Source organism: Accipiter gentilis, chromosome 7, assembly GCF_929443795.1.
Source record: "Accipiter gentilis chromosome 7, bAccGen1.1, whole genome shotgun sequence".
NCBI classification, from domain to species: domain Eukaryota; kingdom Metazoa; phylum Chordata; class Aves; order Accipitriformes; family Accipitridae; genus Astur; species Astur gentilis.
The window spans coordinates 10,487,336-10,499,098 of NC_064886.1; the positions used below are offsets into that span (position 1 = coordinate 10,487,336).

Below are 11,763 nucleotides of genomic sequence, written 5' to 3' on the forward strand. Positions count from 1 at the left end.
AAGGGCACCAGGCACTTGGTACAAGGACACAGGTTTATTTCTTTCTAGCAGCGGCCACCCACAGCCATCACCCACAGGCTCAGTCCAGCCCCCCCCCAGTACAGGGGGTCAACTGGGACCAGTGGACAGTTGGGACTGGCACTGGGGGAGGTGCACTCCCACCGCCCAGGACAGCTGGGGGGCATGTGCAGCTACACCAGCCCCCACTGCAGACCTGTCCCCTCCAAGGACATGGCCAAGAAACCCCCCGGGGATGTAGTGATGTCCCCAAAGGTCAGCAATCCTCGTGCAGGGGCATGGCCAGGACCTGGGTCCTGCTGGGGAAGGGACAAGGCAGGGGGGCACAGGAGACCTACCCCCCAAAAAACATCTGACATGACTGCAAAGGCACCAGGTGATACTTTAAAAAAAATAATAGTTAAAATCATGGCATAGCTACAGTAATTCAGAAACATTTACAAGAGTTGGTGGCGCAGGAGGAGCTTCACACCAGGAAGGAGGACGTCTGCTTGAATTCTCCCTGCGGGGACAAGGGGGACGTTAATGGTGGCGGGTGATAGGGAATAAGGTGGGACAAGGGCCGTGGGTGAGGAGTGCCTGCCTGGCTTTGCAGCTGTCCCCAGGGAGAGCAGGTCACAGTCCCCGAGGAGCCCAGCTTGCTCCAAGCAGGACAGGGACAAGGGATGCTGGGGACAGGGATGGCACCTGAGCGCCCAGGGGGGCATTGGGGTTCCCACTCAGCCCCTTCGGGCACCCCAGGGAAGGTGTCTGGCTTCACACACCCCGCCAGGAGGTGACACAGCCATGTGGCACTGTCACCACCCGCCCGTCCCAGCCCGTACTCACTTCGCTGCGGTGCGAGGGCTGGCTGTAAATCACCTTCTTGCCGACGGTGCTGCCAAAAGCAAGGGTGTTAGAAGATGTCACGCTGCCCAGAGTCCCCCTTGTCCCCACCCTGAGCATCCAGTGACACCCAAGGCACCTTCCCAGCCCACGGGCAGGGGCTGGGGGAGGAAGAGACCACCCGTCCCAGCTGGCAAAGGAAGAGGAGGCAGCCAGGAGGGAGGCAGCAGCATTACGGCTTCACTTACTCTTTTCTCTCTGAAATGAAAGAAACAGAAGAGGGGTTTTAGGGAGGAGCAGGGGGGACACTGGGGCGAGCGATTCCTGGGGTGGCCAGCACAGTACTCACTGCTGAAGAAGCCCCGGCTGTAGGCAAACCAGATGCCGAAAGCCACGAGTGCCAGCACCATCAGCAGCACCACAACCGCAGCCACGATGCCACCCACATTGACTTCACCTGGAAAAAGGGGGACCGGGACATCAGAGGGTGGCTGGATCCTGGCACAGAAACCCTCAGCTTGGCACCCATAGGATCCCACAGAAATCCCGGCAGGGGCCTCTGGTCCAAACCCAGCTTCAAGCGGGGCCAGCATCGAAGCTGGATCTGGCTCAGAGGCGGATCGGGCTGCCCAGTCGAGCTTTACCCATCCTCAAGGGCAGCTTTCCCCCCCCCCCAGCCTCCACAGCATCACGCCAAGGGCTTGTTTCAGCCTGGGCTGTCGGAGGCCGGGGTCATTAACATCACAGCTAATTAATGTCTTTGAACTTGGTAGGGCGAAGGAGTGATGGCATCACCTTGCACCAGCATTCCCCAAAACATGACCTGTGCTGGATGCAACCCAGGCAGAGCCTGGAAAAGGCCCACACTGGGCGGGGGGGGGGGGAGGGACACAGCACTGGCCTCTGCTGCTGTTCCTTACTGGCTTCCATATGGACAACATCTGATTTCTGGGGGGAGCCCACGTTGTTCATCGCCTCACAGTAGTAGTCACCGGTGTCGAAGCCGCTCAGGGGCTCAAAGATCTAGATGGGAGCAGAGAGATGAAAGCGGGGCAAAGGAAGGCTGGGGGGGTCCCCAAGTTTGGAGCACCCTGTGCTCACCAGCTCCCCCGTGACAGGGTCCAGGGTGTAGGAGGAGTTTCTGAAGGTCAGGCTGGTTTTGGGGTTGGTGGGCATCAGCATGCTGTCCTTGTACCAGCGGAAGGTGGGGGGCGGTGAGCCGTCTGTCTCGGTGCACCGCAGCACGGCCTTGCTGCCGATGGTGGCCGAGGTGGGAACATGGGCCACCGGCTTGGAGGGGGGCACTGTGGGAGAGTGTCACGTCAGGGCTGGCTCGGCACGGCACAGCACAGCTCACACCAGGGAGGGACAGGGCGCCTAAAGGGCATGGGACGGCCGTGCCAGCATCCTTCCCCTGGCTAGCTGTCCCCGTGTGACGGTGGAGACAAGGATGAGCTCAGCCAGAGGGACAAGAAGCGGGGCCTGGGACAGCAAAGCCACGCAAGGGACGGGCAGGGAGGGGGGCTCGGGAGCAGCCGCACCTTGGACGATGAGGTTCACCTCTGACTTGGCGATGTGGCTGCCGTCCCCCACCACCTCACAGATGTACTTCCCTGTGTCCTCCCGCGTCACTGTGTTGAAGTGGATGGTGGTGGGCGAGAACTGGACCCGGTTCTTGTACGGCTCTGCCAAGAGAGAGGAGATGGGGCTGGGAACCGGCTCTGATGGATGGACAGATGGACAGACTACCCTGAGCCGGGGGGGGTCCCAGGGACGTACCTGTCAGCTCTCCCCCATAGTAGAAGAGGACCAGTGAGGAGCCCTTCTGGAACTTCCACTCGATGCGGGGGTTACTCCAGCTGGACCGATATGCCGAGCAGGGGATGTCAGCAGCTGGCGGGGTAGAGTGATGCTGCAGGTGCATGCCGCCATGCTGGAATGGCACCGTGCTCACATCCCATGGTGGGTGGCAATCCAAACTGGGAACACCTGAACCCCCCGCCCCGGTCCAGCCCCACATGGGAAATCCACCCTCGGCCTCAGACCCCGTGTCCTCTGGGGATCCAGAGACCCCGGGGTGAGCACCATTTGTAGCGCCGGAGGTGCCAGGGGATGCAGCTCAGCCACGCCCCTGCCCCAGGATAACAGGGTGGGGGGGGACCGCCGGTGAGCTGGGGGGTGCTGGGGGGCCCAGCCGGGCACTCACGCTTGTTTTCAGGCACTTCTTTGGTCTCAGAGGTGACCTGGGCTCCCACCAGGGACGCTGCGGGGGGGAAAGGACAGAACTGAGAAATCCTGGGGGGCCCCAGCGATGGAATATGGGGAACAGGAAAGGCTGCGGCTGGGTCAGGAAGGTCACCGGGAGCCCTGAGGCAGCAGTGACGGTCCCCAGGGCAGTGGTGATGGCATGTTGTACCACACTGCCCAGCATGTGGCAGCCCTGGGAGCTGGAAAATCCTGTCCTGCTTGCTCTGGGTGCTGCCCGTGCTGTCACGTCACCTCCTGCCCTGCCCGGTTTCTGCCCGGTTTCGCAGGAAACTGGCCGAGGCATTTCGCAACTCCCTGCCCTCTGTGCACACACACACAGGCGCACGCACACACACACACAGACACCCCCACATCCCCACACACGTGTGCACATGCCTCATCACAGCCTACACACGCATGCCTCCTGCCCTTCCCCGCGGCCATTGCCCCTGCCAGGCTGCAGCTGGCCACGGCGATGGCAGCATGGGCTGGTGCTGTCGGTCTGGAGGGTTGGTCCCGGCTGCCGGCCGTGTCCCCTGTCCTCCAGGCCGCTCAAAGCTGGCGTCTGCCAGCACAGCCGCCCCAGCTCCTGGTTTTGGGCCTGGGGAAGGCGGCGACACCAGCCAGTGAGTCACACCACGGGGGAAGGTGACTGGGAACTGGTGTGGCCTCATCCCCAACCCACCTGTACCTTTAGACCCGAACCACCTCCAAGTGAAACCCAGGTGTCTGGTGGCAGAAATAGCAATTTTGGGATGAAAAGGGGGGGAAACGGGGCATCTGGTGTCCCCAAACACAGCATGCTTCCCAACACGGGCCCCGACGATGCTCCCGAGAGCTGGCACAGTACTGGCCGGGAACGCCATCGGACCACCATCATGACCAGGTCTTGAACCATACCATGGCTCAGTTAGGAGGTGAAAAGGATTTGGGGTTTGTTCGGGAGGAATTGGGGCAGAATCAGCAAAAAGGTGACATCCCACAGGCCCTGTGGGATCATCATGGGGGTACTCAGGGGGAGCCAGAGCAGGACAGGGCCCTGGGGTGGGTGACCCAGCCCAGGACACAGGAGCTGCTGGCTCTGGGTCCGAACCAGCTGGGATCGGGTTAATCCCAACTTGCTCCGGGATTGTTCCAGCACAATGGAGGGGACGTCATGGCAGGGACAGGAAGGCCACTGCTGGTGGTGACAAACCCCGTAACTTTGGCCTTTGGGAGCGCCGGCGGCACGGCACCGGCTACTCATTAACCCAGGGCGTGGGGACACATCTCGACATCTGCCATGGGGGGAGCAGGACAGGGACACCCCCACCGCTGCTTGCAGGGACTCCACCGGAGCCCACAGCACGAGGAAAGCCGTCAGCCGTAGGCCGGGATGTTTTGCCATGGCGGGTTTCCGGCCCCGGGAAGTGCAGCCAGATCCACACCCCTCGCTGCCGGCCCTGTCGAGCCCCCTGGCACCCTGAGCACACACACACACCCCCACACACACCCTCCCCCAGATTACAGATTACTCGGTGTCGGCGAGAAGGTGAATAGACAGCCTTAGTGGGAGCAGAGCTGCCGGGACGGGGTCAGCGGCACTGGCGCCAGCACAGCCCTCACCCTGGTGTCCAGCCGAAAGCAGGGGCCGGTTCCTGCTCCCTGGGAGTGGGGCTCAGCCGGGCATCATGGCCCAGCGCCACGGGGACCTCTGGGGGGTCCCGGGGCTGGTGCTCCCCCCCACGGTGGGGTGAGCGGGTGGCGAAGGTCTCGTGCGCCCACAAAAACAACCATAAACCGTAACTAACGGGGCGGTGGCGGCTCCGGGGCCGGGTTATTAATAGCCCGTTATCGCCGTGTACGGCGGCCCCGGCCCCCCCGCCGTGATCTCCTCCTCCCGGTACAAACGGCGCTCCCGAGACCTCGGACGGTGGCTGGCACGCGGTCCTGGCACCAGGGGACCCGCCGCCCGGTACCGGGCCCCCTCCCGGGCAACGCACCGCCGCCTCCCCCGGGCACCAGCCCCATCCCGAGCGGCAACACCGCGACACCCTCTGTTCCGGTATCGGCACCGGCACCACCCCGGGAGACTCCCCGAGCGACTCGCTGCCACCCGGTAGCCGCCCCCTCCGGGCGATCTGCTGCTACCCCCCGGGAATCCCCTACCCCCCGCCCCGGTACCGGCGGCGCCCCGGGCAGCGGCCGGCCCATTGTTCGGGCACCTCATGACCGGCCGGCCTCCCCTCGCCTCCCGAGCACTCACCAGCCGCCGCACCGAGGAGCACCAGCCGCAGAAGCGGCCAGGGCCCGGGGCCGCCCCACTGCGCCGCTCCCGCCATGGCCGCCGCTGCACTGTGCGCCCACGCCCGCACCAGGTGCGGCCCCGCCCCGCCCCGCCCAGGTGGGACCCGCCCACGGGGACCGCCCACCGGGGCCGAGCCAACCGGCTACGCCCCTCCGCCAGGTGCTGGGGAGCCCCGCCCCTTCCCCGGCTCCATTGGCCGCGCCGCCTGTCTCCTCAAGGAGGGGGCGCGCCCCGCTCCATTGACTGGCCGGCTCGGCCCCGCAGCGCCGACTTGATTGGCTAAGGCGAAGGGGCCGCGCGAGCGACAGGTGTGGAGTGGGCGAGGCCTACCGGCCAATCAGAGAGGGAGCTTTAACTTCTGGCCAATGGGCGCGCTTTGCGTCCCTCGTGGAGGCCCTCAGGCGGGGACACGGGCGTTGCCATAGCGACGGGGCCTGCGGCCTCCTCAGGCTCCTGAGGGCTCCCAGTGCCCTCCCAGTGACTCCCCCAGTACTCTCCCCCTGCCCCTGGTACTCCCAGTGCTCCCACAGGGCAACCACGGCACACCATGACATCAAAGTGTGGTGACATCATGGCACAGTGACACAACAGCACACTGACAGAGTCCCATCATGTGGGGGAGTGTGTCCCTGGGCAAGGGGGTTGGGGGGGCTCAGAAGGGAACAGGGGATCCCTGGAAGCCCCCAGCCTAGTAACCAGAGGGCCCCAGGCTACAGCAAGGTGGAGGGACAGAAGGGGTCCCCAGGGGTGCTGCAAGATGGGAGGGGGAGGAGGAGCTGGGGGGGGGTGCCTGGGTGCCCCCACGACCATGCTTGAGGGTCCTGGGGGAGCTGGTGGGTGATGCAAGGTGCAGGGGGGGCAGGGCAGATTTGGGGTCCTTGGGAGCCCCCTCCCAAGTGCTTGGGGGTCCCCAGGGTGCTAGAGGGTGCTATGAGGTTGGGAGGGAGAAGGGGAATAAAGTGTAAGACCTGGAAAAACAAATCACTATTTTTATTTATTTTCGCTTTTTAAATTCAGAGAGTTTTAAAAAAAAGTCTGACCCCGCCGGGCCAGGCCAGGCCAGCCGCAGCGGGCAGGGAGGGGGGGGGGGGGCCGCAGCACCCCAGGACCCCCGTGCCCCCAGCAGCTGCCCGGGGCGGACAGGGAGGGGTGAGAGGTGCCGCAGCCCCCCGGGGAGGGGACGGTCCCCCGGGGAGGCGGGGGGGGGGGGGGCAGGGGGGGGGGGTGTCGCGGGCGCAGGCGGGGGTCCAGGAGACCGAGGCAGTGCTGGGGTGGGCAGCGGGGCCGGCGCCCGCCTGGCCAAGAGCGTGTGCACGAAGCGCGGGGCGGCTGGGGGGCAACGTTGGGGTTGGGGGGGAGGGGCGCAGTGACACGGGGCGCCCCGGGGACACGGAGAGAGGCAAAGGTGGGGGCAGGGCACAAACCAAACGGGAGGGTCCTCATGTCACGCCAGGGAGGTGCTCACTGCCGGGAGGGAGGGGGGGCTTAGGTGCAGAGAGGGGGGGAAGGGGGCGGGGGGTGACCCCCGTCCCCCCCGCCAGTCCCCGTCCCTGCCGTCCCCGTCAGTGGCTGTCGTTCTTGATGACAATCTCCACGCCGTGCTGGCGGAGCTGCGCCCGCAGGATCAGGTTCTTGTTCTTCAGATCCTCCACCTGGCCCGGGGCAGGGGACACACACGGGGTGAAGGCGAGCATGGACTCCCCCACACCCCCACCTCTGCACCGCACAAGGCCCCCCCCCGGCTGCCTCACCTGCTGCCGCAAGACCTCGTTGTCCATCTGGAGCTGGTCGAGGCCCTGCAGCTCCTCGGAGAGGCGGTGGTTGCTCTGCCGCAGCTCCTGGATGTAGTCGCAGGCTTTGGAGAGGATCCCACCTTTGCTCTGGGCGAGGGGATGGGGCAAGGGGGGTGAGTTGGGGGGCACCAACACTCCACCAAGCCTTTCCCTCACCCCGCAGCACCCCAGGGAGAGGGTGAGGAGGGGTCCCCTACCTGCCCCGACTTGGTGTTCTCCATGGAGCAGTCAGGGATGATCTTGGAGAGCTGCACAATCCAGTTGTTGATCTTGTCCCTGCGCCGGCGCTCCACTGCCAGGAGGGAGAGGGGGGGCATCAGCACTGTCTTGAGCCCCCCAGTCCCCAGATCCCCAGCAGGGCATCCCCCCTGGCTCCCTCCCCCCAAAACCAGCATCCTCCTGGTTGGGGTTGGGGGTCACTATCCCTAACTGCGCTGAGCCCAGAAACCCTGGGAGAGGGGGCAGGAGTGGTGGGCAGGGGCTGATCCTGCCCAGCCACCCCCCACCCTGGGCACCCAGTCCCTTGGGTGACTGGGAAAGCAGAGGTGAAGCACCCAAATGGCCCGAGCTCTGCCCGCACCAGACCCTTGGGGCAGGGCAGGCACCCTGCCTGGTCCCAGGGCGGAGAGGGCTGGGGGCAAGGACGGGAGAGTCGATTTTTGGGTCAAACCAGCCCAACACCCACATTTCAGCATCTTTGAGAAGTTGTTTCTGAAGCCAAAGGAAGGAGGATCCCAGCTGGTGCTTCCACCCGGCCAGGCTGCCTGTGCTGAGCCGTGCAGGGCACTTGTCCCTGCCGCCATCTCCTCCTGGCTGGAGGCCGGGCAGAGCTGGGGGCTGCCTGGGTGCCTTACCTGGGCATGCTCAGGCTTCCCAAGGTTTGAGCTTAATCTTCCGAGCTCTGGCTTCCCCTGCTGCTGCTAATTACAGCTCTCCCAAAAGAGGTTCTACCCTGAACTGACAAGAGCTTTTCTCCTATGTTCTTAGAGCTTTTCCATCTAGGAGGTGGGAACAGACAGCATTAACCCAGGGATGGCTCTGCTCCCCACACTGCTGCACGCCACGGTCCCCACCGTTCCTTACTGGTCCCCAACATCCCTCACCCAGAGTGGGATGACACCCCCCCAACCCTCCTGCCAGTACCTTCATTGTGCTGCGCCCGGCGCTTCTCATCCCGGGTGGCTCGTGGCGCCTCCGACTTCCTAGGGGAAAAGCGGCGGCATTGGTCCCGGCGATGCTGGTGGGGAGCTGGCTGTGGCCCAGCCACCCCAGGCTGGCGCAGGGGATGCCTCGCTCCAGCTCCCGGCACAGGAAACCCAGCCCACTCCCAAAAGCGCCGGACCACTGGAGCATCCCCCCCACTTTGCTTGTGTCGGTCCCTGCGTCGGCACAGCTATGACACCCCTGTGCCTGGGGGGAGCCGGGGAGCAGTCCGGTACTCACGGGGAGTAGGGGTGGGCGCGGGGGGCGATGGACCTCTGCGCTCCACCCTGCAGCACCTCCTGGGGTGACATCATCACGAAGAATTGCCCTGAACAGCCCAAAATGAGAGAGGGGGTCAGGCAGGGAGCGCCCAAAAATGCGCTGGAGGGGACCACGACTGCCTGGGGGGGCGAGGTCTTGAGGGACAGGGACATGACACCCCCTGCAATGGCCGTACCCGTGGGGGTGGGCTGCCCCAGGAGGGCCTCCGAGTTCTGCGTGGTGACGACGGCGGTGGCCGTAGTCCCTGCGCCAGCAGAGGTGCTGGTGTCGGCCACAGCCGTGGTGGGGAAATAGGTGTAGTGAGTCTCGGTGGCCGTGGCCTCCGTCTCCACTGCATCCTCACTGGTGAAGGCGCCCTGGATGACGGCCTGGAGGGGAGGGACAACAGCAGGTGCCACGGTGGGACGGGGTGCTGAGGACGTCCACGCCCCCAGGTGGCACCAGCAGCTGGCACTGGCACCCACCTGTGTCATGGACTGCGTGGCAGGGTAGCCGCTGATGGCACTGGTGCCTTCCGTCTGTCCGTCCAGCTGTCCGTCGGCCACTTGGATCACCCTGTACATCACCTGCTGAGAGAGCCGCGGCTGCGGGGACGGGCGCGAGGCGGCAGCTCAGCCCGCCCATGGCCAACCCCGGCATCCAGACCTGCCCAATGCAGGATCAGGCCACGACGCTTCCCTCCACACTCCCCCTCCAGCTGCGACCAAGCCAGAGGGCCGAACCCTGCTGTGACCGCAAAACCTTCCCTCCGCCAGCCCCTCGGTGTCCCCCGCCCCTCGGGGACCCACCCAGGGGGTCTGCGTACCTGCGTCCCGCCGTTCTCTGTACGAAAGACATACTTGATGTTGGGGTCAGGGAAGGTGGCTGCGGACTGGATGCTGGCAATGGCAACGCTGGTGGGATCCTCACCTGTGGCCACTGCACCTTGAGGCAAGAAGCAGGGGGGAAGCCCATAACGGGGAAGGGGCCGGGGCGGGGGCTCCCCATGCTGCCAAGGGGAGCTTGGAACCATCCCCTCTCCCCCAGGGGCAAAGATGCGGTCAGACGTTAGCCCAGCATGTGCCTCCAAGCACATGGTGCCTGATGCTGGGGTTAAACTGGACACGGCTGGGGGCCTGGGGCTTCCTTGCACAGCTCCCGGGGCAGCCTCGGCCCTAAGGCCCCCCATGGCCCAGAGGGGGGTCCCCACTCACCTTCCTGGATTTGCACTGTTCCCTCTTCCGTCTCGGCTGCTTTCTGCTGCCTGCAAGGGTGTGGGAAGGTGGGTGAGGGGTGGGAGGGGCTGGGGACCCCTGCCATCCCAGAACTGGCACCACCCGGACATCATCTGGTCCCCCGACTGACCCAGCCCAGTGTCAGCCAGACCGGTCTCCTCATCAACCCCCGTTATCCGCAGAAAGCTCCTATGCCAGAACGGGCCTCGGCACAGCCACTGTCCCCAGCCCGGTGCCAGGGGGCATGCAGTCCCAGCACTCACCCCTTCATCGCTCTGCTCCGTCAGGCATCAGCGGGGCAGTCGCAGATGAGCCTCACGGCTTTCACAGCCCTGTGGGGAGCAGAGGCAGCAGCTGAGGGACGGGCCCCGGCCTTCTTCCTCCTCCTCCTCGCGACCTGCCGCTCTGCGCCAGAGCGGGACCGACGCCAACCCCGGGAGGGGCATCTCCCCGGCAGTGGCAGGTCCCTGCTGTCACTGGTGCCCGGGGACAGTGCCAGGGCCGCAGGACGGGGTTGAAGCCGCGGTGCAGACAGCAAAGCTGGGTCCTGGCTCTGCCGGCAGCACCGCAACAGCCAGGCCCTGCACAGGCCACTGCGACCAGACACTGGCTGGGGCCTTGGGTGCTGTTTTCAGGCGTCCCCCGTTTCACTTTCGCATCCAGGGTGACAGGACTCTCCCCAAAGCCACCGGCTCCCCCGGATTTCAGTGCGGTGGGTGACGGTTTGGGTCCGGCTCATGCCGGAGCTTTCCCAGTGACCCCGGGGGGCGGCCATACCGCCGTGACCCCGGTCCCACCCCGGTTCTTTGTCACCCAGTGGAGCCGGTCAGGGAGCCGGGAACGGCGAGGGGGGGGGGGGGGAATACGACCCCGAGGGAGGGCACCGGCACGGGCCCTGCTCGGCAACACCCCGGCCCCCGCCCCCACAAAACTGGCCGCCCCCCCCGGGCGGGGCAGCCCCGGGGGGGGGTTAGCCCCATGTCCCGCCCCCGCCCCAGTCACAGCGCTGGGTCCCCCCCCGCTTCGAACGGGTCCGGCCCCCCCCGCCCGGTGCTCCCCAGTCGGGCAGGGAAACTGGGGTGTCAGGTTTGGCGGGGGGGCGGCAGCGGGGGGACCCCCCCTGAAAGGTGACGGGGCCGGACCGGCAGCAGGGGGAGTGACAGGCCGGCGCGGGGGGAGCCAGCCGCAGCCCGGAGGGGGGATGACAGGCGCGGGGGGCCGCGCCCCGGGGGAGGGCGGCGGATCCCGCGGGCCGGGGAAGGGGAGGGGAGCCCGCACCCCGTCGGCGGCAGCGGCGGCCGGGCCCGGGGGCCGCGGCCGGGCCCGCACCCACCGGCGGTCGCGGCCGGGCCCGGACCCGCGGCCCGCGGCCCGCAGGGCGGGGAAGGTGGGGGGGCGGCGGCCCGCCCCGGCCCCGGCGCGTCCCCCGGCCCCGGCCCATCGCCCCCCGCCCGCCCCCGCCGTTACCTCGCCGCGCCGGGCCACCCTGCGCGCGCTCGGCCCCTTGTCTCGCCATGGAGCCCCGCACATGCGCAAGGCGCCGCCGCGCCGCCATGACGGGTGCGGGCGGAAGGCAGCCCCGCCTCCGCCCCCGCCGCCATCTTGGGCAGGGGCGCCGCCAAGAGCAGCGCGCCGCCGCCATCTTGGCGCCGGGCACGGCCTCCCCGCCCCTCCCCGCCGGCGCCATCTCAGTGCGTGCCGGCCCCGACGGGCGCCATCTTAGACGGCGAAGCGCGGCGCTTCTGCCCGGCGCCATCTTGGGTGTGGGCGGCGCCATCTTGGAGGCGGGCATCGCACCCCATCCCTCACACCCCGCCCGCGAAAACCGTCCCGGCCCGCCGGCGCCGCCGCCGAGGGTTGAGGGACACCCCCCGCCCTGCTCTTCCCCCCCTGA

At 66.7% G+C, this 11,763-nt stretch overlaps 2 protein-coding genes across 8 annotated transcripts; both read right to left on the reverse strand.

The window, feature by feature from the left end:
* Window positions 1-19: 19 nt before the first annotated feature.
* On the reverse strand, window positions 20-5,456 carry F11R (F11 receptor). Of its 2 annotated transcripts, XM_049806241.1 has the most exons (10): window positions 5,336-5,456; window positions 3,050-3,106; window positions 2,623-2,736; window positions 2,385-2,528; window positions 1,945-2,147; window positions 1,764-1,866; window positions 1,193-1,300; window positions 1,092-1,101; window positions 847-895; window positions 20-520 (listed from the first exon to the last, which is right to left on the reverse strand). In XM_049806241.1, the coding sequence occupies exons 1-10, from the start codon at window positions 5,409-5,411 to the stop codon at window positions 485-487; spliced, it is 900 nt and encodes a 299-aa protein (XP_049662198.1). In that variant the 5' UTR covers window positions 5,412-5,456; the 3' UTR covers window positions 20-484. The 2 variants fall into 2 exon arrangements, 1 of the variants encoding a protein (XP_049662198.1); XR_007506753.1 differs by having other exon boundaries at window positions 847-1,300.
* A 904-nt stretch (window positions 5,457-6,360) lies between these two features.
* Window positions 6,361-11,449, reverse strand: USF1 (upstream transcription factor 1). Of its 6 annotated transcripts, none has more exons than XM_049806506.1 (11): window positions 11,337-11,449; window positions 10,133-10,201; window positions 9,849-9,898; window positions 9,461-9,564; window positions 9,120-9,239; window positions 8,831-9,023; window positions 8,614-8,701; window positions 8,314-8,372; window positions 7,368-7,462; window positions 7,129-7,257; window positions 6,361-7,029 (listed from the first exon to the last, which is right to left on the reverse strand). In XM_049806506.1, the coding sequence occupies exons 2-11, from the start codon at window positions 10,138-10,140 to the stop codon at window positions 6,940-6,942; spliced, it is 936 nt and encodes a 311-aa protein (XP_049662463.1). In that variant the 5' UTR covers window positions 10,141-10,201; window positions 11,337-11,449; the 3' UTR covers window positions 6,361-6,939. The 6 variants fall into 6 exon arrangements, with proteins under 6 accessions (XP_049662463.1, XP_049662460.1, XP_049662459.1 ...); XM_049806503.1 differs by having other exon boundaries at window positions 6,362-7,029; window positions 9,461-9,573; XM_049806502.1 differs by having other exon boundaries at window positions 6,362-7,029; window positions 9,461-9,579.
* Between the last annotated feature and the right edge of the window lie 314 nt (window positions 11,450-11,763).

Bases quoted from the DNA above. Each gene is read 5' to 3' on its own strand.
- F11R (XM_049806241.1), bottom strand. From the start codon at position 5,411: ATGGCGGGAGCGGCGCAGTGGGGCGGCCCCGGGCCCTGGCCGCTTCTG. The intron at 2,737-3,049 runs GTGAGTGCCCGG...CTACCCCGCCAG, and splicing joins AGAAGTGCCTGAAAACAAGC to CTGCTGACATCCCCTGCTCG. The intron at 521-846 runs GTGAGTACGGGC...TTGTCCCCGCAG, and splicing joins AGCCCTCGCACCGCAGCGAA to GGAGAATTCAAGCAGACGTC.
- USF1 (XM_049806502.1), bottom strand. The intron at 8,373-8,613 runs GTGAGTACCGGA...CTTTTCCCCTAG, and splicing joins CGCGCCCACCCCTACTCCCC to GAAGTCGGAGGCGCCACGAG. The intron at 7,030-7,128 runs GTGAGGCAGCCG...GCCCCGGGCCAG, and splicing joins ACGAGGTCTTGCGGCAGCAG to GTGGAGGATCTGAAGAACAA.